At 39.3% G+C, this 25,152-nt stretch overlaps 2 protein-coding genes and 1 long non-coding RNA gene across 7 annotated transcripts in view; all 3 read left to right on the top strand.

The window, feature by feature from the left end:
* Positions 1–11,728, top strand: part of nav3 (neuron navigator 3) — a 340,033-nt gene extending 328,305 nt beyond the window's left edge. For all 5 annotated transcript variants that reach the window (XM_041780603.1, XM_041780602.1, XM_041780601.1 and 2 more), the window contains 4 exons: positions 31–227; positions 483–601; positions 1,837–2,040; positions 4,498–11,728. In XM_041780603.1, the coding sequence (XP_041636537.1) occupies positions 31–227; positions 483–601; positions 1,837–2,040; positions 4,498–4,617 (640 nt within the window). In that variant the 3' untranslated portion in view covers positions 4,618–11,728. The remainder of the gene's footprint in view (positions 1–30; positions 228–482; positions 602–1,836; positions 2,041–4,497) is intronic.
* A 1,594-nt stretch (positions 11,729–13,322) lies between these two features.
* On the top strand, positions 13,323–15,699 carry LOC121505586. Its single transcript, XR_005991572.1, has 2 exons — positions 13,323–13,511; positions 15,102–15,699. It is a non-coding gene; the product is annotated as an uncharacterized LOC121505586 (long non-coding RNA).
* A 773-nt stretch (positions 15,700–16,472) lies between these two features.
* On the top strand, positions 16,473–24,094 carry LOC121505251 (zinc finger protein 345-like). The gene is made up of 7 exons (XM_041780388.1): positions 16,473–16,596; positions 19,062–19,264; positions 19,395–19,487; positions 19,609–19,704; positions 19,786–19,896; positions 19,991–20,114; positions 22,577–24,094. Exons 1-7 carry the CDS (start codon positions 16,557–16,559, stop codon positions 24,058–24,060), a joined length of 2,151 nt encoding a protein of 716 aa, XP_041636322.1. The 5' UTR covers positions 16,473–16,556; the 3' UTR covers positions 24,061–24,094.
* Positions 24,095–25,152: the final 1,058 nt, after the last annotated feature.

Here is a 25,152-nt window from a genome sequence, read left to right as displayed (position 1 = left end):
TTTCTTCATTGATCATCCGTCCCGGTGTAGATGGGTTCTGTGCACCAACCATACTGAGCCGGTCAAAGGTTTCCTGGGCCGTTTCCTGCGGCGAAAGCTGATAGAGACAGAGATCAATAAGAACATGCGCAGCAATGACCTGATTAAGATCATCGACTGGATCCCAAAGACCTGGCAGCACCTCAACGGCTTTCTGGAGGCACACAGCTCCTCTGATGTCACAATAGGTCAGACTCAGACACAGATTAACACTCTGCTGCCTCTCTCTGTTTATACTGTTAGGCTGATACAAAAGCCTGGATTGTGTCTCAATCTAACCACGATGTTCATAAAATAATGGCAGGTTGATAATTCTGTGTTTATAATGCTCTTTTGTGTCCATTTATACCTCATTTGTGTTTAGGCTCTGCCCTGTGTCTTTTTTATCTCTACTTTCAATGCAACAAACATTTTGGCTTCAGCTGAGCTCTTTGCCCCTACAGGCCCCCGTCTCTTCCTGTCCTGTCCCATGGATGTAGAAGGCTCTCGGGTTTGGTTCACCGACCTGTGGAACTATTCACTTGTGCCCTACCTGCTGGAGGCTGTCAGGGAGGGGCTTCAGGTACGTCATTGTCTGGTTTTATCACCCAAGATTAACATCTTGCCAGCCAATCTTTGGTTATTACAGAATGGTAAATGGTAAATGCTGCAGAATGGTACAGCCTGTAGAGCCTATACTAAGCGCTCTTCACACCACAGGCAAAATTTACCAGTTCACTTACCTGGCATTCCAGATAGAGGGTTTCAAATGAGCATAGAGAAGTGCTTTAAAGAGAGCTTAATTTAATCAGGAATCGTGGAGCAGGTCTATCATTACATCAAGGTGTGCCAAATACGTTTCCCTGTGGGCTTGTTTCAACAAAGCCCAGTTGTTTTCCAGCTCTATCACTTTCTCTCTCAGTTATAAAGAAAAGCCAGACTCATGAGCCCCACAGAGTTTCCATCTTTTAGCGTGTGTTTGAGAGCAAAGGCCACCTCCTCTTCAGCAGTGTAGTGGAGTGAGCGTGTGTTACACAGGCGGATGGGAACGGGGGCAAACTGAAGTGAAACATGCAACAATTTGTTTAGAAAATCTGTACATACGTTTTTTTGGCACCAGTTTTGAACCAGTAAACCCAAAAAGTCTTCCAAGAGGTATCAAGGACAATTGGAGCAACAGTATGGCATGCAAATCTAGACAGACAGACAGACATCCCATTAATTATAGTTGTAAGAAGATAAGATGTGTTAGTTAGTCTATACTATGGGAAATCTGGATTCAAACGATTTCAGTCAGACTGGCATGTTTGCATGCACTTTGAAAATCCAGTTTTTGTTGTACTAACGCAGTAAGAGGACTTTTTCTAACTGTATGTAAACATTCTGACTGAACCACACCCCAGAGGAGGAAGGAACGAACAGTGAGAAAGGTACCAGAGGTCGGACTCCAACTTAGGCTTCCTAGCTGGGGGGCAATAACCTCTGCACATGGGGTGCAGTAGCTAGTCCATTGGTGCCCTTTTATCTCTATCCTGAAGTAGTGAAATATTATTTGTGATTAATTTGATCAACAAAGACAACGAGCTAGACTCTCAATCAAGCAGCAAGGATTTTATTCGGGGGGGGGGGCTGGCTGCAAATGTCAAGGAACAACCTTTAGGTCCGTAGGATTATTCAAAAATTTGGCACAACAAGGGGTACAGCTAAGTTGGCTTCCAAGTCAACACCTCATACCTGTTACAGGAGGCTTGGTCTCTGATAGATGTTCTTGCTCCACATAGTGTTTATACTTTTCTCCTCTCTTTGACACGCCTGCAGCTGTATGGCAAAAGAGCAGCATGGGAGGATCCATCCAAGTGGGTGAACGACACGTATCCATGGAACGCTGCCGCACTGCAGCAGGAGGGCCAGTCACTGCTCCAACTACGGCCGGAGGATGTCGGATACGATGGCTTCAGCTCATCCAAGGAGGGAGCCTCATCTAAGCAGGTTTCTCAGAGCGACACAGAAGGAGACCCACTGGTGAGCAATTCCCTTTTTTATATAAATGATAGTTCTACATATGCTATAACAACCATCCATCTGGCTTTTTGATTTAATAGTGTGCATTATGGGACCTGTTACAGAAAACATAGTAAAATGTATTAAATCAACCTCTTTAATGTATAAAAATGATCGTGATATTCCCTCTATCTGCTTCAAGGATGATTCCAAAGAAAACTGCATGAGGGTAACTGGCTTTTTGCCGGAAAATTCATTAAAAGGACTAGACCAAGAAGTGTAGTTGTACTGGCTAATGAACAGCCTTGGATGGATTTAATTTCGATTTGTTGGGTTATTGCAGCCCAAGACAAATTAAAGAGTAGTCATCCAAGAGCAACTTGCTAGATTTAGCCAGTGTGTGCCTATGTGTGTCTTTGTGAGAGTTTGTCTATCCATGTGAGACCAGTTTGAGCGCAGGTGTGCCAGGACTCATTTTAAGAACACTTAAAGCAATGCACCAGGTGCAGGACGATCTCTGAATTACTCAGACCATTAGCTCTATTGCAGGGATAAAAACTTCTTCAGTTTTATTGCAGCAATTTACTGCGAGGTTTGAAGTGCTTCGTTTAAGTACAAAGTTTGTGAGTCATTATATTTAGGTGCATTATAGATATACAGCCTAACCTGCTTGGGTAGCATATAGAAGTTCTGCAGGTGGCTGTTATGGGCAGTGAGAGCAAGCATGGAGAAGCAGTGGTACTGGGATGTTTGAGCCTTCCTCTCACCGGAGAAGAGAGAGAGGGATTTGCACTTGATAACCCCGGTAATGGGTTGGCTCCAGCTGCCCATTGTAGTTTCACAGTTTAGTTGTGGGGGGCATTAGGGGCCAGGTGGTAGGGTAGATTGTCAATAACCAGAGCTTGCATGTATGGAGCCTGCATCTGCTGAAGGTGGCAGCACTTTTAGGGTTGTGGTGGACACAAAGGGCATTTTAGTAGGTTAGATAAGTTATATCAGCAGGGCTAAAGCATTGGGATAATGTCACATTTTGCTCATTCACTAATTTCTTCTCAACATTTTTCCTGAATTTGTTCTAAAGAAAGGTTCTTAGAGAAACCGGCGCCAGATTCATGGCGTTTCCTTAAGTCCATGTGAAGTAAAAACCAAAATTTGTGACTAGATGTGTTGGAATAACTGTTAGAAAGTTTATCACCTCTTTTTTGGGGGGTATAATTTGGGCAGGGCAAATACAGCAGCCCACATCGTCACCAGGCACTAAGAGGAATTAACCCATCTCCCTAAAGCTACAACAATATAAAATCACAGAGCAGTTCATCTCAATACAGTCTGATGTTAGCCAATGTCATGGCCTTCATTGAAAGTTAACAGTGAGCTATATGTTGTGTTTTTGTTCATTGTGAGATAAATTTCCACAATCTAACAGCTATGGTGGCCTACAATTCATTAAAAGTATCATAACAGAGAGATTTGTGCCAAAAAACAGTAAATGTAATCCCCAACTTCTGTTTCTGCTCTGGCACAGAGCCAGGCAGCTATGCTCTAGCCAGAATTCACCATAAGGTCAAGGGGAAGGCTAATTGCTGGAGTGCTTGTTTATTTTTCACTTGAACCAGAAGCAGCAGGAGCAAACATCTTACCTGCTGAAGGTGTGTTTAAATCCATGCTTTGCTTGTCTTTAGTCCTGGATGATTAAAAGAAGCAGACTGTGGCTTTGTCTCTCTCAAAGCAGCAACAATTCAATCCCCTGTCTGTTAGCGTCACGATGCTAAAGTTTACAAGGATCAAGGATATCTTTATTATCCCCGAGGGGCAATTTGTTTCACAGCCAGCAGTACCATACAAACAATTCCTCACACCATAGGAATAAAATAAAAGTTCAGACACATGAAACTATGGCAGTGGCAACAGAATAAATAACTCATAGACAAATTTTACCTTGAACTTAACTAAAGTTTAGTTACGTATCTGATGATGGACACATTGTATTCTGTTCTAGTCTGTCACAGTAAAAGCCTCCAATGCTAATCGCCATTGCAGCCTTTTATATTTTGAAGAGCAAAATCAGGACATTAAGTGTTTTCAGCAACAACTGTACAAAATTGGCCAATTTTCTGAAATTGACAAATGCTATGTTCTTGTGAGCTGGAAGCTTGTGCACATTTTTCCTGATTAGTGCCCCTATTTATGCCCTTAAAAGGGCAGACTGCCCAGAGACTACAGGGCTGTATGCCAGCACAGAAGGCACAGAGGAGTAAGAAGAGAGGTTGCGAGATGTCAGTAATGCCAAATGTAGGAACAACTGAACACTAGTCTCCATGTATAGGAAATACTTAAGTGGATGTAGATTAAAGTAAAAAATACTTCCATTATGAATAAAATAGAGATGTTACACCTGCCTGTATTATCTGATGCTGTTAAACCTTAACCTTTTTTCTGTTATTAAGTCCTGTCTTTGTTTGCTTGTTGTGTTTCCAGATGAACATGCTGCTGCGGCTGCAGGAGGCAGCTAACTACTCGAGCACTCAGAGCTGTGACAGCGACAGCACCAGTCACCATGATGACCAGCTGGACTCCTCGCTTGAGTCTGCACTATGAGACACCTGGGAACTTTTGAATCTATTTCATGACCAGACACCCCCTAAAAATGCACAGATGTATGATATATGAAAAGTTTTATTATCCAGAATGGTATACTTCCTTTTTGACAGGAAAGACTTGTCTTTACTTGGCTAAGGTGCAATGTTTAATCTGATTATCGTCTTTAAAGAGATGTGGCTAACCTGGGAATTGGCCATCAAAATGAGAAACAATCAAAAAGGTTGGCTCTGATTTGTTTTCAATGGATGTGTAACATTTCAAAATACAACTTTTCATATATTCAGTGCAGATGGGATGTGTCTGATCAGGGACAGAACTTCCTCTTAGGAGTAAATCAAGCCGCTCCTTCAAAGTTTAACTTTAGGTCTCCAAAGTGTTCAGAAAAAAAGAAAGCCAAGAGTTTGTCTTTACAAAACTGGATTTTTCTCTTTTTTTTTTTTTTTTTTTTTTTTTTTTAAAATCCCAGATATATCCTCAGATGTTTACAGTGGGGGGTGGGGTTTGGGTTCTGTTGTTTATGTCTTTCCTTGTTTACAGAGGTGCTTCTCACACAGACACATACACCCACACACATGCACTTAAACACAGGCAGCAGGGCGATGCTAGCCTTTAATCAGCCCCCATGTGACCACATTCCAGCCTGCTGACGTGTTCTTGGTCAAGGTGCTTTTTGTACCACTGTAGGACCCTAAAACAGAGCTGGGCACAGGGCATACTTTTTTCTCCAAATCAATTTTTTACAATTCAGCTTCCGTTTATGTCTTTTCAAAGTAAGAGCATACCACCCCCTGTACTTTCAAGCCAAATTTCCTGGGCGTTTTTATTGCGAAAGGCTGCTTCACCACCAGAAAGTACTAATATTACTATATTTGTGGATTTGAAGCAGTCAGGGGTCTATGGATTTGGATCGTGGGAAAATGATCAAGATCAAAAGAATCAGAACTTTTTTTGCGAAGTTAGGATTGAGACCTGTGCATGGCAGTGAAGTTCATAATCTTGGCAACGACAAGAAAACACCCAGGAGTGAACCATCAGACTTAAAGGGTTAACTTTCTTTAATGTTTAGAACTGACAGATTAACTGATACATTTTTGATCAACTGTGCCCATCTCTGATTTGGGTATTTTTTTAAGAGATTGAGCTCCCTCTAGTGGTCTAAGTGGAGGCTCTCAGTGGTATGAAAGTATAATTTCTTCAAAAACAAATAAATTATAAGTTAAATTAAATAGATTTGTGTGCATTCAGTGCTGCAAAAGCAAACAGTCAATGGTTAAAATAAACCGGCTTCATACTTTAAAGTGAAACTTCTTCAGTGTTTACCATATTATCACCATATTTAGGTGATCTTTGCCTTTCTTTAAGCATAGAGACAGTTCTGCTCTTCCCTAATGGTGACAGATGTAATGAAATCAGCTAACACTATTAGAATGACTTTTAGTAAAACAACCTTAATGGCTCACAACCCTGCTCCTCAGTGGTCAGCTGAGCCTCGTGGTGCTGGTCTCTCCCGCCCTGAACCTCCTCAGTGTCAGGCACTGCCAAGCCGCTCCTCGCTGCCCTGCGTGCCAAGAACAAGCACAACGAAAGCGCATTGTCTGTGTGTTGTCCGGCAACGTTGCTACTGTAAAGAAAGAGAGAGGACAAGTGCCAACTTTTTTCTTTGATTTACTGCCAAATCCACTAACAAACTCACACCCAGAGACTTCATGTCAAAATTCACAGTGGACCGTGGTTAACTTGTTCTTGGCCTTCCACAGCCCGTGGTCACTCTTAAATTGAGAATGCACAGGCATGAGGCGACCTCTGTGGGTCATCAAAGAAGAGTTTCAAATGACTGTTAGCTAAAGCTCTCCCTTTGACAACCAGTATTTAAAGCCTGTCAAGCTTTGAATTCCTCCACATGTTAAAGTAGTGTGCTGGAATGGAGCTCCATAAACACAAATTATTCAGAAGTTTTAAATGTGGAGTCTTCCTTTAAGTCTCTTCAAGTCAAAACACAAGAGCAAAGATGTTGGAATTAGGTTAAATTGAATGTGCTAACTAGCTCAGCCTACAGTAGTTACCAGAACTCAGTATTACCCCAGATAAAGCCTATAAAATACCAGCACTAAGTTGCACCAGTTATGCTTGGGAAGTATGCTTACCCCATAATACACTATACTAGTTGAGATACACCTTGCATCCTTGTGGTGTTAACAAACAAAGCTTTATCAGCTAATGAGAATACTGAATGTCAGAAACATGGAGCTTTAGCCTAACCCTTTTATCAAACAGCCTTCAAGTGCATATAAAAGACTACTTTACAAGACTAATGGTTGAAAATCAGAAATATAACATGAAAAAGTTAGCAAGACATAGCATTGTTAACCATGAAGATAATGGAAACATACAGCTGTCAAAACAAAACGGGGGTCTGGCTATAGACTGAACATCTGAGACTCCATGTATCTCAGAAAGAAAGTGTCATAATTAGCTAGTACAATGTATTTCCACTCTTAGATTTAAAAAAAAAAACTTTCATTAACAGAGACTGGCATTTACACTGATGAAGTAACCTCAAAGATTGATTGGTGGACATTGCAAAAATTACAGACCAAGAAACATTTGGTTGAAAAAAATAATGAAAAATTAAAAAAAACAGGAAAAAGGTCAGAGGTCCAGTTATGTAAAGACCTGTTTTAGAAGTGTTTACATTGATGGTGGCTCGCTTAAGCTGTGTTAGCTTTAGCTAAAGCTAACATAGCTACACTAGCTATGCAATTAATGTTACTGCATAAGCCAGTGTAGCTAAGTAAGCTTAAGCAAATGTAGCTAAAGATAACAAAGACACTAAAAAATTTACCTACATCACTTACATGGCTGCTTTGAGACTTTAGTTTTAGCTGTGGCTCCTTTATTGATAGGCAAGTTATCTTTAGCAACCTGAGCTTTGGCAAATGTAGCTAAAGCTAACTCAGCTACACAGATAACATACCTACGTAGCAGCTTTGTTAACTTAGCTTCAGCTACTTTAGCTCCATAAATCCTTTATCTATAGCTTCGTTAGCTTTAGTCATTTAATCCTTAGCAAACTTAGAGAAAGCTAACTTTGCTACCATAGTAATGTACCTACATAGCATACTTTGATGCTTTGTGAGCTTATCTTTAGCTATGTTAGTCGCATAGCTCCATTAGCTATAGCTTAGCTAGATTTAGCAACTTGAGCTTTAGCAAATGTAGTTGAAGCTAACATAGCTACTTAAATAATGTACCCACATAACTAGCTGCTTTGTGAGCTTAGCTTTAGGTATGTTAGCTATATAGCTCCGTTATCTCTAGCTAAGTAAGCTTTAGCAACCTGAGCTTTAGCAAACGTAGCCAAAGCTTGCATAGCTACTTAGATAGCACACCTACATAGTTTGCATAGCTGCTTTGTGAGCTTAGCTTTAGTTATGTAGCTCAGTTACCTATAGATAAGTTAGCTTCAGCAACATGAGCTTTAGCATATGCAGATAATGTAGACACAAAGCTTACGTAACTGCTTTGTGAGCTAAGCTATGGCTATGTTAGCTACATTAGCCTTGCAGCTCTGTTATCTATAGCTAAGGTAGCTTTAGCTATATACCCTTGTGTAAATGTAGCTAAAGTTAATGGAGCTACGTAAGCTTTGCTGGCTGCGTTAGTATGTTTTAATTGGAGGAAGAGTTTTTCCTGTAGGCAGACTGTTTACGTGGCTTTATTAAAAGTTTTGTTTTCAGGTTTATATGTAAGGATTTTGGCTTTTAACTTAAGGTATGCTGTTGGTTACCTTAACACTTATCCAAAACCTAAACAGAAGTTTAATTTTATTTTGAAAGTTTTAGCATGTATGTTTTTTCTGAGAGCAGCATCTCAGATGAATCTCAGATCTTGTATTTATCCTCTGTCTAACACCAATGGCTATATTTCTCAAAAGTTAAAACAGAACTGAGCCACAAAACACTTCTGTTTCTGTTATAAACTTGTGTGAGAATGGAAAGCTTGACAGACGTCGCCAAAGTTACCTAAAGGATCATGGCTAACAGTCATTTAGAAATGAAACCTGTGAAGTCTGTGGATAACGGCAAAAAATGGCAGTCAACGGAAGACAGACTTTGTGTGATATGGATATGATACTGAGATATTACAGTATTCGATCAGCAAACAAAACATCAGTAATATTGACCTGAAGGATGCAAGCTGATAGCCTCCTATGTGGAAATTTCCAGTACACAAGATTGTCTCGCTAAGCAGCTGCATCCATGAGATCCTTGTTGTACCAAAAGAAATCCAAAGTATTTCCAAATGCAAGATCAGCACAAGAGCTGATAAAGGAACAATGATTCTGGTGCTTTTCTCACTGCCTTAAATGTGCAAAGATTTGGGATATGCTCCCATTGGCTATAGTGAGAAATAGAGATGTGATGTCGGATGAGGATTATCTGCTTCCTGCTACATCAAAGAAGCTGATTGTAGTTTTAAAAAAAGCCTCTTTTTATTTGTTGATTTCTCTTCCTCCAAGCTGTTCTTTTCTTGTTTCTGACATTTAAAGTATAAAAGAGTCAATGCTGTATTTGAATTATAACTGACCAATATTGTAAAAACATTTAAAAAAAGGTGGGGTGTTTTTTAAGTTGTTTTTTTCGCCCAGTTGAGCTGGGCTCACTTGAACTGACAGGAGCACAACCAAATTGTTTTTGGGTTTTTCTAGCCTGATGAGCATGTTTTGAAGCTTTTTAATGGGGATGCATTGAGAAGAGACCTTTATGTATGCGTGTATCGGACGGAAGCCATTTTGAATTTTGATTGTCCTCTCTTTGTTTAACAAGTGGGTTGGTTTTGCACACTTTGAGGTCGGGGTGGGTTGTATATACTTAAGTCTTGCACAGTGAATCAAAGATGCATTCTGCCCTGTTGATGTTACAATATGCTTAACCCGCTGAGTAAACTATTGTACAGAGAGAACAGAGAGAAAAAAAAAAAAGAAATGCAAAAACCCAACACGCTGTCAGAAGCAGGTGTGTGTCTTGTGGTGGTTGGATGTTTTGCCTATGCAGGAGGCACACGGTGTACAGTATGAAACTGTTTTTAACTCACAAAATCACAGCCTGAGAACACATAATAGGCACCAACACTGGCAACATAATAACAGCCCACAAACCCAATACAGATCTGCAGCTTTCAATGCAATAATCCTACAAATACTATGAATTTCCTTCAAGCGTAATAGCAGTTTCCTTCTGCAAATGCAATGGGTGATTGCTACATTTGTAGGAAGGGAAAATCATCAGCTATCTAACTTGTTGAACTTCCACAAGTGCAATATAAAAACAAAAAAAACTGGGGGCTATTAAATGAAAGTTATTAAAACTAGAGTGCAATTTGTAAGATGTGTGCAGGAAATATAATTAAAAGGTGTGCAGATTGCTAAGTTACACGCCTGTTTCACAAATTGAGAGTTGCATAACAAAGAAGAGGTTTTTGAATTGTAAGCTATATCTAGGTTTTCTCACACAGAGAAAGCAGCTAAACATGCCTAGAAAAAGTGTAATTTCTGTCATAATAACCAGGGATTGCTTGGTGTCATTGAGTCATTTTGTACATGCAGTCCTGCATGTTTCTTAACGCAGTTGTTCCCAAACATTTTTTTTCCTTTGACCCTGCCTATGTGTACCTATGAGAAATTAAGCCCCCCAAGGACACACACGAAAAAAAGTAATACATAGCTGCAAAGTTTTACATCAATTTTAAACTTTTTTAAATAATCTGAATCCAAATAAATAGCCCTAAAAACACATTTTCTTACCCAAAGACATTTGTATAATTTTTCCATTTGTTTTTAATCATGATTTAAGTTAGTTTTTGAAATTTAATTTTAACAACCTCAGAGAAGCAGTCCCCCTTAAAGCTCTGAAATAAGAAATATGGTTTAGCAGTGCAGCACTAATTTATATAGTAAACCAAGAAAAGCTCATAGAATAAATCTCTCTGTATACAATCCATTCCCAAAACAACACAGGCAGGAATCACTTCCCATTTTTAGGTTCTGTTTAAAAAATTGAATTGTGAAAGACAAATTATTACAATTTTAGATGTCATTAAAACTGCATTGATCACCATTAACTACTGAAATGCAGAGATTTATCAGGTTTATGTTTAAGTGTTTAATAACCCTCTAGAAAATACAGTATATCTTTAGGTTTTGTCTAGATTCTCTTTCAGTTAGAAAAAACAAATCCCTGCAAATGTTAAATCTGTTACACCCATTAAAAGTGATTTATGCATTAGTAGCAGGCATCTACTATAATGCTTGTGGTAAATTTATAATGTTTATGGTAGTCTGACATTAAAAGCTGCAGAGTTTCTTATACATTTGTGGGTTGTATTACATTGTCAGGCGTTACAGGCACTTTTCCACTATATTCCCCATCTTCTCCCCGTCTTTAGGAATGCCTGTTGTTCCTCCAAAGCACTTCCTCTCTGGACGTTTCAACCCAAGCTTGCCGCCACGTTAAGGCTTGCTGGCTGTCCGAGGCACTGAAGCTGACCTGACACCGTACTGTATACATTCACCAACAACCAACAGGTGCTACTGGTCAGTAAAAGCCCATCAGAGACCAAGACGTCACGCTCAACCTCAGGACAATCCTATTCAATACAATCCTACCTTTGTTCAGCTTCTCACGTGTCTCTGCAGTCAAGCCTCGCTTTTACCTGTCTACCCTCGCCGGCCTTATGTCTGCAAGGGTAGGCAGTAGCAGGAAATAAGGAGGTAGTAATTGTGGTTACGGCTTAGATATCTGATATTTCAACAACTCTCAAAGGCGCATGAGTTCTCAAGCTCGCAGAGCGTTAACACCGTTAACAGTGTACACCATAGTCTTGGTATTTTTCCCACATAACACTTTGCAATTAAATCTCAGTTAAAAACCATAGCATTTACTCTGGGTTAAGATTTTTTTCTTTTTGGGTGAAACATTTGTCCTTAAATGTTTTATATTTTGTACATTTGTATGTAACATATCATGTAAATAGACAGAGACAGTGATTTAACTCATCTGGAGGATTTTGTAGTCTTTGTAAAGCCCTAATAAATGGTATTTGGTGTCACACGAGCAAACAACACGCTGAGTTTTTCTTTGTGTCCTATGATGAGTTTGCATGGTGTTTTTTGCACTTAAGATTGAGGGTAAAGGCATCAATGCTGGGTGGGGTCATTTTACTCATAGTGAGGATTGTTTATGTCAGCATGTGTAACTTTTAGATACACCCAAGAATCAAAGGTATCTTTTGAATTTTAAGGATTTATGGATAACATAGGAAACTAGTGGTAATGTTAATTTTGGCATCTATTTATTTGGCTTTAGTCCATAGATGGAAAGGTTTTTTTCAGTTTAAGTCACATTTTACACATTTTTGTAGTTTTAGTCTAGTTTAGATGACAAAATTCAGAACATTTAAGTCAAGTTTAAGTCTATAAAAATTCTTAAATTTCAACTCTTCACTTCTGGTTTCTATTTTTATCCTCCTTGATTTTTTTTAGTTGTCAAACTTTAAAATGAATGTAAAAGCTTCATATCAATGCTCTATCAATACTGTACTTGATTTAAAATACACTAATAAACATGGGCTTCATTTAAGTTACTGTAGAAAAAGTAGTAGTAGTACACAGTCCAGGGATAAAATACAAGTCCTGCAGTTAATATTGATATAAGCATTCAAATTTGGCCCAACATTAAGTAGACTTATGGTAAGGTAGTATGGAAATAGTTAGAGCTGGGCAATTTATCAAAAAATAAGGGAAAAAAAAGGTTGGGAACCACTGGTTTAACAGGAGGATTGAACACTTGCAAGGAAAAGTGCAACTATTTAATGAAGTGCTTAAATAGCTAAAATCAACTATACTGATAAAATAATGATATACCTTATATACAATGTCAATAAATATCACACATTTTTAATGACCAAAAGGCAGAGTTTTTAACACTATTTGTTTTCATTAGCCTTAGAGGTGGAAAGAGTACTGGACAATCGTACTTAAGCAAAAGTACAGTTACTCTGGTGAGAATTTACTTAAGTATAAGTGAAAGTACTGGTCTATAAATCGGCTCAAGTAAAGGTAAAAAATATGTAACTTAAGGTTTAATTTAAATACTGAGTAGGCTGGGAAATTTATTGCAATTTAGATTAAATCAAAATATTTCCTACTGCAAATTTCATAGTGTAGAAGGCAATATTTCTTTACCCTGAAATGTGTGTCAAAATACTTTTTAATATATTTTTTGCAACACAGATGTTATGCTCTACACATGCAAACAATTCAATGTCAATCTTTTAGAATGGTTCAGAAAAAAATCCTGTTTTCCTTAATGCTGCATGTTTTACTTGTTAAAGATGAGAATGCTGTAAGTTAGATCAATGAACTACTGTACATCCATATTTGTGCATCATCTGATTTCATCCTAACATTTGGGTCTGTCCTACAGTTTGTTTGGTCTATCTAATATCGTATTTAGTGATGATGTAGAATTATTTATGCTTGTGTTTGTTGTAAAATACATGGAGCTTAAATACCAATCCCATACTTAATCGATATGGAGAAAAATGATTATTTTCCCAAATTCTTTTTAGAGCCTGTAGGCGGCGGTAATTCAACCATTCTGAATGCTATTGTTCAGTAGAAGAAGAAGCGCTTCACTCACAGCTGTACCAAAAGCAAAGATGGGAGCAGGCGCCACTCCCGCTGCGGAGTCCGAAGAAGACTTTAAAATGACAAAATCTAAAGGAGATCAGATTTCTTTACCCAAACACTCCTACTGGTTTGATTTCTGGGCTTTCTTGCTCTTTGACGTCGTGTTTTTCCTCTTCATGTACTACATCGTCCCGTAAAACAGGTGAGTGGCAGAGAAGTTTCTAGCTAACGTTTGTAGTTCAAAGAGGGCGGCTACGGAAGTCACTGCTAAGCTTAGCTAGTTTCTTTGAGACAAAACATTCAAATCGCCATTTTTGGGGTTTCATTTTAAGACTTAATATTACAGTTGTCCATTCCAAACGAGCAGAGACATTGTCAGTACTCAAGAAAACCACTAACTACTGTTGACTTTTGTGTGGTTGCCTGTTTAAATATTGACTGAAGATAGGTCTATAAGTTGCCATACTTGTATTTAAACTGTAAATAAAGTTAACTGTTATGCAAGACAAAGAAAATGGCGTTTTAATGATAGCTGAACAACACAAAAAACAACCCTCATACAGTGAATAAAGCCTCTGAACTGGATTAAATGTCTTCTCTACTAACTTTTTTATATCTACATCTAGTTTATATGTTATTTATCCTTATTGGTATGTCATCACATTTTAATGTAGTTAACTGTCATTGAGTATCTACTGTATATCTTTCAAGTATACATCCTTTTTGACGTTCATTGATGTTATGTATAAATGCGCTTGGTCTATTTCTCTGTGCTAAACACAAAATATTGTTAAACACTGTTGTAAGCAGTTTAGTATGTTAATGGTCTGTTTGCATTTACTGCCTTTTTGTAACCGGTTGAATATTTGTTTTGTTATTATTGTAAACTTTCACAAAAGTGAGGATTTTTGTGTCCTCTTTAATAGAATAAACTGTGACCTAGCTTAGGAGGCATTGGTGCTTTATATTAGAACACCTTGTTTTATTTTATCTCTATATTTGACCAGGCTACAACATTTTCCCTTTAAAATGACTTCTTAAATAAATATATGCATTGTATTTTCATCATTAGGCTGAAACAAAATACACCAAACAGATAAGATGCAAGATAGTAGATCATTGGCTTGTAACCATCCAACAGATCATGTGACAGGGCTTTTCATTTAGATCAGGTTCACAGGCAGACTGTCACCAATATGCACAGTGACAAAAAATGAGAGGAAAGATGAAGTATAATAGGAATGTATGTACTATATCTGATTTTGGCAGATATTCAAAGAGTGATTTTAGCTGATATCAGTACTGATCTATCAATTTTTGTTCAGACATAAAACTTAAGTCTATAAAACACAATTTAAAGTTTAATGGAAGAGGATGAGCCGAGAAAGACTTAAGCTGATGTAGGTCTGTTGGTCTTATCTAAAATGCCACAAACAATCAATCAATCAATCAATTCCTTTATTGGTCCCAGGGGACCAATAAACAGGGGAGGACAGGAGCGGGAGAACTGCGGGTCAGCCACACGAGTGGCGCCCTTTTCATACATAATCATACTTATGGCCGTCATATGAGATATGGCTGATGTATTGATTGTAAATATTAGCAGAAATGCTGATATCTACCAATACCATCCTAAATTTTAAAGCCAGTGCATATGTATTCAATAGATGTGAAGAATCAGGATGTTCATACAGTGGTGTCTTACTTTTATGTCTTCCACAGAGCTCCGTTTGAACTGATTTCTTATATGATGATCTTGTTTGCTTGCTTACTTTAATTCTTTTGTGTACAGCTTTGTCATCTGGGATCTGCAGCCTGAAGAGATGGAGTCCTGGTCCTGCTTTGCTGTGAGAAATGCTAACCCATCTTCTGCTGAATTCAGCATGACCTAACTGGGAAACCGTGATGGATGGTTTGGACCCTGGGACCGTCCTCTTTCAATCTTAGAGATGTGAACCACCATGCTCCTTCCCTCTGTGACCTGGTGCCAGTTCTGTCTTCACTGGATGGATTCACAATGGGGACAGCAGCAGTGGCATCACAAAGACTTGAATAATCTTCCCTCCTTAAGTTACTTAGAAAGTATTCCAAGTGTTATAACTTTAAAATGCTAAATGTTTTTTGATCAAATTGTCACTGCAAACTAGAATGAATTGTGTGAAGTTTTACTTTCAAATGGTCTTATTTTATTTCCAAGAATGTTATGTCTGAAATTGAGTCCTGTCATTGTGCATCTGTTTCTTGTAATAAGCCGTCTGATTAACCCGTGTGGGGAAGCTGTGATGATGGAAGATAGTTGTGCACCAAATGATATAACAGGGTGATTCCAGCACATTAAAATCTGGAAATTTTGCACATGGAAAATACTACAAATAAAGTATTTTATCTAATGTCGTAATGTGAAGATTTAATTTTTGTTACGGTTAAATACTTGCCTTCACTTTCACAATAAGCTCTGTGGAATAGTTTCAGAAATTCTTAAAATCTCTTGTTAAAAATACAATATTGAGTTGGATCGAAGATTACATTCTGCTACTAAGCATATCAAGACCTGAAGCAAGAGTATAATGATGGCAATACACATTTAACAACATTTATGACACATGGGCACTACCTGAGCTCAACTCGCATAAAAATAAATGTTTAAACTTTTTTGAAGTATATTTGTTTTAAAGCCTGAGTGTTTAATTGATAAACTAAAATTAAAACTTATCCCTCTTAATGATCAACAAAAACTAAATAGACTATCAGAGAGAAGACTGAATCCTCGGTGATTTTTTTTTTTTTTATGCCCATCACCCCGAGGTCCCTGTCAAACAGGATGATGAACAGTTAATAGAAATGTTATTGGAATCACATTATGGGCTATGCATAAGTCTCTTTTTTCCCTTTAAGTGCAATTAGCTCACAAACAATAAGAATTCTTTAGAAATTGCTTTCAGATGCATAGGGAAAGATATAAAGAAATAAGTTATCTATGTTTGTCCGAAAACACAACTTGTATTTTTTTTCCTCAGCCAAAGTAAGCATAGTTGTCTTGATTATATGACTATAACTTAAGAATAAATATAATTATGTTGTATTAACATCTGTAAATTACGACAACTGTAATTTGCAGAGTATCGTTTCTGTTTTACTCAACGCCGTGCTTTTATTTTGAAAAGAAATTACGTGCATCCGTTTCAACTGACGCTAACAACAAACGGCTTAGTTAAATTACTTAGTTAAACACTATTTTTTCCTCAACATGGAAACTACTGGCAGTTCTCATGAAGTGGAAAATGCAGGTTCGTCTAATTTAAGTTTTACTTATTTCAGCGAAGGCTTTGTGTCATAAATAGTGCTGTTAGCTTTTAGCTCGAGTTAGCAAACCAGCTGTGGTTAAGGGTAAGCATACTGTTAATTCGTCAGCACACGACTTAATGCAAGACTTAACGTATTTGTGTATGAGTTTAAGCATTACCTTCTTTGTGAACAGCATTGTTTTCTTGCTAACCAAAGTTCCTAACGTTATGCATTGTGGCTATGTTAATGATTGCAGCTATATTACTCTGCATTATTTAGATTTAACCAAGCTTATTCGTCTTATTACATCACAGACATGTTACAAACTATGTATGGTACTCATCTGAGACAAGTTAAGTCAAAAATTAAAATAAGTCTGTGTATTAGTGAGCATTATAGTGTTCAACAAGAAGCTGTCTCTTGAACAGCTGTGCAGCTGATAGCTAGATAGTTAGATACAGTACATCTCAAAAAATTAGAATATCATGAAAAAGTTCAATATTTTTTGTCACTCATTTCAGAAAGTGAAACCCATACATTATACAGACTCATTACACATAGAGTGAAATATTTCTAGCCTTTATTTCTTAAAATTTTGATGATTATGGCTTACAGATAATGAAAACCCAAAATTCAGTGTCTCAGAAAATTTGAATATTTCAGAAGATCAATAAAAAAAAGGATATTTTAAACAGAAATGTCAGGTTTTCTGAAAAGTATGTTCATTTCTATGCACTCAATACTTGGTTGGGCCTCCTTTTGTATGAATTACTGCATCAGTGTGGCGTGGCATGGAGGCGATCATCCTGTGGCACTGCTCAGGTGTAATGGAAGCCCAGGTTGCTTTGATAGCAGCCTTCAGGTCATCTGCATTGTTGGGTCTGGTGTCTCTCATCTTCCTCTTGACAGTACCCCATAGATTCTCTGTGGGGTTCAGGTCAGGCCGGTTTGTTGGCCAATCAAGCACAGTAACACCATGGTCATTGAACCAGCTTTTGGTACCTTTGGCAGTGTGGGCAGGTGCCAAGTCCTGCTGGAAAATGAAATCAGCATCTCCATAAAGCTTGTCGGCAGAAGGAAGCATGAAGGTCTCTAAAAGGTCCTGGTAGATGGCTGCGTTGACTGTGGACTTCAGAAAACACAGTGGACCAACACCAGCAGATGCCATGGCAGCCCAAATCATCACTGACTGTGGAAACTTCACGCCGGACTTCAAGCAACGTGGATTCTGTACCTCTCCACCCTTCCTTCAGACTCTGGGACCTTGATTTCCAAATGACATGCAAAATGTATTTTCATCTGAATTTAGCCTTTAGACCACTGAGCAACAGTCCAGTTCTTTTTCTCCACAGCCCAGGTAAGATGCTTCTGACATTGTCTCTGGTTCAGGAGTGGATTGATACGAGCAATGCCACATTTGTAGCCCATGTCTAGGATTTGTCTGTGCGTCATAGCTCTTGATGCGCTGACTCCAGCCTCAGTCCACTCCTTATGAAGCTCCCCCAAATTCTTGAATGGATTTTTTGCTGCTGTTATCCCTTATGCTGGTGCACCTTTTCCTACCACACTTTTTCCTTCCACTCAACTTTCTATGAATATGCTTGGATACAGCACTCTGTGAAAACTAACCAGCTTCTTTAGCAATGACCTTTTGTGGCTTACCCTCCTTGTGGAGGGTGTCAGTGACTGTCTTCTGGACATCTGTCAAGTCTGCAGTCTTCCCCATGATTGTGTAGCCTACTGACCCAGACTGAGGGACCATTTAAAGGCTCAGCAAACCTTTGCAGGTGTTTTGAGGTAATTAACTGATTAGGGTGTGACACCATGACTTTCCAATATTGAACTTTTTCAAAATATTCTAATTTTCTAAGACACTGAATTTTGGGTTTTCATTATCTGTAAGCCATAATCATCAACATTTCAAGAAATAAAGGCTTGAAATATTTCACTCTATATGTAATGAGTCTATATAATATATGGGTTTAACTTTCTGAAACGAGTGGCAAAATATACTGAACTTTTTCATGATATTCTAATTCTTTGAGATGTACCTATAGAAAGATAGATAGACGGATTGATTGATTAATTGTAAATCCCGAAGGATATTCAGAAAAAATATTTGAATATGCACAAGTTCTTTTTAGGTGTTTTTTTTTTCTATACAAGTCGATGTGCATTGATAGTATGGTTTCAAGAGGTGCAAATGCTGAATAGTAACTTTGTCATCACAGTAACTCTGTGGCTGAGTTAAGTCATGCATTAGAGTTGCATTTTTGTCCTGTTATATTGAAGCATTTCCTTTTTTGTTCAACCTAAATAGTCGCACATTTGTCAAGTTCTTTGTTATCAACTTTGCATAAATTAGCTTTCAAGTTTTAGTACTGGATACTCACCTTGAAAAAAATACAGCATAATAAAGTTGAATTGAAATGTAATTACACAGACTCATTATGCCGTGTTTGTACAGATATTTTCCTCCCGTTGTCATCATTGAGGCTACTGATCCCTCCTCTGCGGCTGCTGTCTGCAGCGATGTGGCAGGTCGCTCAGCGTAGAGACGTTCTTGATTATGAAAAGCTGGATGAGTTTGTCACACTGGTGACGGGGACTGTTCCTGACCTGCTCAGCCCAAGGCAAAGAGGAAAGCTGCTTCTACGACTGAGAGCTAGAGTAAGTCAGTGTGTTTTATCTTGAATATACACTGAAAATGTTTGCAGTTATTCAAACTTTGCCATACTTCATGGACACAGTCGGCTTGAGAGAGGACTCTATTCATAATTTTTCAAATTCTTCTCTTTAGATTATTCTTGAGTTGTGCAGAAATGAGGAAACAGCCCAGACATTGTGCATAGAGCCTCATTTGGAAAGAATCCGCCCACCAGGATACACTGGAGTAAGTGAGAGCAAAGCAAAAGCATTAAAACATGCTGCCCTGGTCTGTCGTTGTTCTTTACTAGTCAGATACAGCATCTACGAGTGTGGAGAAGCACCTAGTGATAGTAAATGTCTTTCAGAGTGGAGATGCAGAGGTGGATGCAGAGATTGCTATTTTTGTGGAGCTGGTTCAAACGCTGCTGAAAGACCCTGCAGAGAGGGAGCATTTCTACCAGGTAAGCCAGCTTCATGTGACCCTACTTGCCATTATTTAGATTTTGACATTTTTCATTGACCGTTTTCTTTATGCTTCTCAGGAGGTTTTTCCAACAGAATATGGTCTTAGCTACGATGCAGACATGCAGCTCCTTGTGTGGGAGTTTCTTTCTAAACTGGAGAAGCTCCTTCCCGTACCGGACCTCAGTCAGGTAAGCAGCTTGAAGCATGTTTAGAGAGATACATGGCAAACTAAGAGAAACATTCCCACTGACAGATGTTTTTTTTTTTTTTTTCCACTAACAGACGGTTTCATGGCTGACCTCTGCCCCCTCTGTACTGAAGGACTGTTTACAAGCACTCTCAAGTCCTGATGACCTGAGGTCACTGCTGCAGCACCACAAGTGCCTTGAGGACCTTGGAACACAAGGTAAGCTGAAGGAATCTGCCACTAAATTATAGGCTGTGACTGCACTATTAGAGGAGTCTACACTGAATTCAAATGGAACCTCCGATAGCTGTACAGAATTCAAGATAAAATAACATTTTGTCGGAAAGGGAAACTAGTACATCCATCTCTGAGGGAGTCTGGGGAAAATTCTGTGAATTTCAGAGGAAGATGACAAACTAGACCATGGAGAGCATTCAGTTAGATAAGTATTAGATGAAACTCAGATAAGTTAGTACACCATTCAGAAATCTGATCATTCAGTCTCTACAAGCTGCTGGAGGGACTGTGGCTCCCAGGAAAGCATTAGCACCTGTTTTAGGCTTGTCTTCAAGAACACAAATGCTACCAACTTCATGTTGGAATTTTGCACTCATCTGCAACTAAGAAAATGTATTATTTGGCTGCTAGCAAGGCAGTTACAAAAAAGGCTCATTCCTGTGGCTTCATCTTAATAAGTACAGTAGGATTTATGTAAGGGGATAATTCACCTTTTTATTAAAGCTTTAAAAGAAACAAGGAGAAGGAGAAAAACTTAAAAGCTGCCTCTGAGTTACATGCAAAGCATTCTGGGATCACTTGCGTGAACCACTATGGACACCTTATGTGAAAGTCATCTTTGAAATAGAACAGTTGCTTATTACGTTACCTTACCTCACCTTACCTTACCTTACCTTACCTCACCTCACCTCACCTCACCTCACCTCACCTCACCTTGCCTTACCCTGCGTTTACCTCACCTGTTTCTGTTGAACAGACACCTCCTTTAAAAAAGAAAAAAAAAGCAGTGGAGCTAAGCAACACTTCTCTACAGGTGCATCTAAAAAAAATAGAATATCATGAAAAAGTTTTTTTGCTGCCATTAAATTCTTGAAGTTTAACATCTATATATTCGAGATTCATCTTATACAAAGTGAAATATTTCTCTTCTTTTTGTTTTAATCTTGATGATTACAGCTTCCAGCTAATTAAAATCTAAAATCCACTATCTCAAATTACTGGAATACTGTGGGAAAAGTCCAATTTGCAAATGTTTCCTAAGCCTTCATTCTCTCACTCTGGTTCAGTTCACACAACCACAATCATGGGCAAGACTACTGACTTGACTGGTGTCCAGAGGACAATCACTGACACCCTCCACATGGAGGGTAAGCCCTATTAGGTCTTTGCTGAGAGGGCAGGCTGTTCTCAGAGGCTGTATCAAAGCATATTCGTATTCAACGCTGACTGGAAGGAGAAAATGTGGTAAGAAAGGGAGCACAACCGAAGAAGGATGAGCTCAGCCTATAGAGAATTGTCAAACAAAGCAGATTCAAGTACTTAAGGTAGCTTTACAAGGAGTGGACAGAGACTGGAGTCAGTGGACCATGAGCAACACACAGACAAGCCCAGGAAATGGGCTTCAAGTGCCGTGTTCTCAGTGTTGAGCCAATCCAGAACCACAGACATAACGTCTCACGTAGGCTAAGAAGATAAAGAACTGGACTGTTGCTCAGTAGTTCAAATTCCTGTTTTCAGATGAAAGTAAATTTTGGAAATCAGGGTCCTAGAGTCTGGAGGAAGATCTGAGAGGCACAGAATCCAAGGTGCTTGAAGTCTAGTCTTTTCATAGTCAGTGATGGTTTGGGATGCCATGTCATCTGCTGCTGTTGGTCCTCTGTGCTTTATCAAGTCAACACTGTCAGCTGTCTTTGAGGAGATTTAAGAGCACTTCACGCTTCCATTGTATGAGAAGCTTTATGGAGATACTGATTTTCTTTTCCAGCAGAGCTTGGCACCTGCCCACAGTGAAGCCAAAACTACCAGAAACTGGTTTGCTGACCATGGCGTTACTGTGTTTGATTGGCCAGCCAACTGGCCTGACCTGAACTCCAAATAGAATCTCTGGAGAAATGTCAAGAGGAAATGAGAGACTCAACAGTACAGACAAGCTGAAGGCTGCTATCAGAGCAGCCTGAGCTCCATAACATCCCAGCAGTGCCACAGACTGAGTGGCTCCATGCCATGTTGAAATAATGCAGTAATTTGTGTAAACAGAGCCCTGAACAAGGCCTTTATGCTGAAATGAATACAACTGTCCAGAAGGTTGACATTTCTGTATAATAAATCCTGTTTTTGAATTGGTGTTTTTTTGATACTCTAACTTTAACAAAAAGTCTTGAAATATTTCACTTTGTATGAGATGAATCTATAATATATGGAAGTTTAACTTTTAATTAGATCACTGCAAAAAAAAAAAAATTCATGTAAATCTTTTAAGATACACCTGTGCTTGGTAGTATCCTGTTGGGCAACATCATTACTGGGCTGAAAGATGGGTTGAGTGTTGAGCGTGTTTCCACTAACAACAATAATTATGTGATGTCTACCCCAAAAGACATTTACTATTACTGCACAATCATTTTGTCCATAACTACTACCTTTGTGCTCTATATTTTGCACAGGCACCACAGTGGAGATGTCCACCCAGGTCTTCGCCTGCTCTGAGTGTCCGTTCTTCCACATGCAGGAGTCCTACCTGCTGCAGCACATAGAGCTCAGCCACCCTGAGCAGTACAGCAAACTGCAGAACGCTGCAGAGAAACCCGAAACTCAGAGGAAGAAAATCCAGCGTCCAGACTTCCCAAAACCTTTCCCCATTCACGACAGACCCGACCCTCACATGTGCCAGGAGTGCGGCAAAACCTTCACACGTGCGTCAGACGTCACTCGCCACCAGCGGACACACACGGGCGAGCGCCCTTACACCTGTGAGGAATGTAAGAAGGGCTTTAGGAACTCCTGGGATTTGACCAGACATCAGCGTATTCACACTGGGGAGCGACCCTTTCTCTGCTCGCAGTGTGGGAAGCGTTTCACACAGATGGGACTTCTCAAGCTGCATTTTGAACGAACTGCCTGTGGTCAGGCTTGCAATCCTCCCCTTGATTTTATGACAGAGGTCGTTGTAACAGAGGAGACCTCAGAGAAAGTGGGCGGTCAGTACAAATGCCAGAAATGCGGGGAGAGCTTCAGCAGCATCCTGGAGCGACTGCGGCACCGGCAGAGGCACGTAGTGAGGCGTCAGTACAAATGCTCGCTGTGTGAGAAGATTTACAGCAGAGCTTCAGACCTCAAAAGACACCAGATGAAACACACTGGGGAGCGGCCGTTCGCCTGCGAGTGTGGGAAAAGCTTTACACATGTTTGGCTCCTGAATAAGCATCAGCAGATCCACACCAGGGAGCGTGCGTTCCCCTGCACCGAGTGTGGAAAGAGCTTCACGCAGCTTCAGATCCTCAACCGCCATCTGCTGACTCACAGTGGCCAGCGGCCTTTCCAGTGCTCCTACTGCGAGAAGAGCTTCAGTCAGCTGGCCAGCCTCACACGCCACGAAAGAACCCACACAGGTGAGAGGCCGTTCATCTGCTCCACCTGTGAAAAGACGTTCCTCACCCACGGAGAGCTGGTGAGGCATCAGCGCAGCCACAGTAACTTCAGGCCGTACAGCTGCCCACAGTGCCCCAAGAGCTTCAAAACCAAAAGAGCTCAGAGCGAACACCTCAATACCCACACAGGAGAGCGCCCATTTGCCTGCACCTGCTGTGGGAAGAGGTTTGCCAAGTCCACCTCGCTTGTTCGCCATAACTTGACTCACACTGGGGAGCGGCCACACCAGTGCCCTCAGTGCGGAAAGACCTTTCTCACATCTGGCGAGCTCCTCCTTCACAAACGGATCCACACAGGAGAGAGACCGTACCCCTGTTCCTACTGCGAGAGAAGGTTCAGGTGCTCCTCTGACCTCAACATGCACGTCCGTACGCACACGGGGGAGAAGCCGCACAGCTGTCTGTTCTGCAAGAAGAGTTTCTCTACATCTACGAGGCTGAAGAGACATGTACGCATACACATGGAGAAGGGAATAGTTGTGGAATCACTAAGTCTTTAACCTCACAGAAATTAATGTTTTTTGTTTGACAACAGTAATCACTACTTTGCCAATAAAAAAGCATCTAAAATGTTTTGATCCCTTATTTTTTTTAATTTTGCTATTTTTTTAGTGACACAGAACTGTGGCTGTCTTATGTCTTTGTCAATATATAAGAGCCAAACTGATATTGAAAGTAACTGTAATTATTAGATGTTTTGGTTGGGGCTCATAAATCCAATCTTAACAGGTTAAAAAACAAAATTCACATCTACTCTACAAAAGAAAATCAGATAAACCGAAGGCAAATCAGCTTTACATTCCTCAAATAACAGCTCTTTGTTTAAGTATATCATTTTTGCATAAGACTCATCTTTAGAAGACTAGAACTCAGACAGAGAGCCCATAACTCTAGAAATAAATCAGATCAACACAGCAGCAATACAATTCATAGAGACATAAAGAAGCTTTTCATCTCAAATTACCAAGGAATTCAACTTGTTTTCAGACACCCTTATATATGTAATGTAATAATTTATGTAACTTGGTCTGTTGCTTGAACATTTTGTATAATTATTAGATATACCTTTCAACCTTCTCACTATAATCTTATTGTTAGATTTCTCATTATTGATAGGTAATTGGTCAATTTTATAGCTGGCTGAAAATTGTGTACCTTTGAGAAAGCAACTGCATTTTGTATAATTTGCATCTGTTGAATTCTGTGGAAGAATGCTGTTAATCGTATTTTTCCTTGAAAGTGTTCAATTATAGAAAAGAACCATGATTATCCATTAGGTCAGTGTCAGGGTTAACTGGTGATGGTTGAATAAGGTTTTCTTGTTAATTGCAGTTTGTCTATTGGTCCACAAGGTGGAGCAGTGTGGAGTAAAACTGTAGAGGAAATGGGATCGTAGAGCCCCCCAAGTTTTTTTTTTAATCATTTTTTTTTTTAACCAAAAGTTAAAAACAGTATGGTGTTGACATCTTAGAAATGTATACAAAAATAAACACAGTCAGGACAAAATTAAAGAAGAATGGAATAAATGAATACAATAACAAAATAACTATGTGGAAGGATAAACTGAATTGTGAATATAAAATTTCAAAGGA

The sequence above is a fragment of the Cheilinus undulatus genome, linkage group 23 (genome assembly GCF_018320785.1).
Source record: "Cheilinus undulatus linkage group 23, ASM1832078v1, whole genome shotgun sequence".
Classification (NCBI taxonomy): domain Eukaryota; kingdom Metazoa; phylum Chordata; class Actinopteri; order Labriformes; family Labridae; genus Cheilinus; species Cheilinus undulatus.
This window is presented reverse-complemented; position numbering and strand designations above follow the sequence as displayed.

Bases quoted from the DNA above. Each gene is read 5' to 3' on its own strand.
- LOC121505251 (XM_041780388.1), top strand. From the start codon at position 16,557: ATGGAAACTACTGGCAGTTCTCATGAAGTGGAAAATGCAG. The intron at 19,265-19,394 runs GTAAGTCAGTGT...TCTTCTCTTTAG, and splicing joins TTCTACGACTGAGAGCTAGA to ATTATTCTTGAGTTGTGCAG. The intron at 19,705-19,785 runs GTAAGCCAGCTT...TATGCTTCTCAG, and splicing joins AGAGGGAGCATTTCTACCAG to GAGGTTTTTCCAACAGAATA.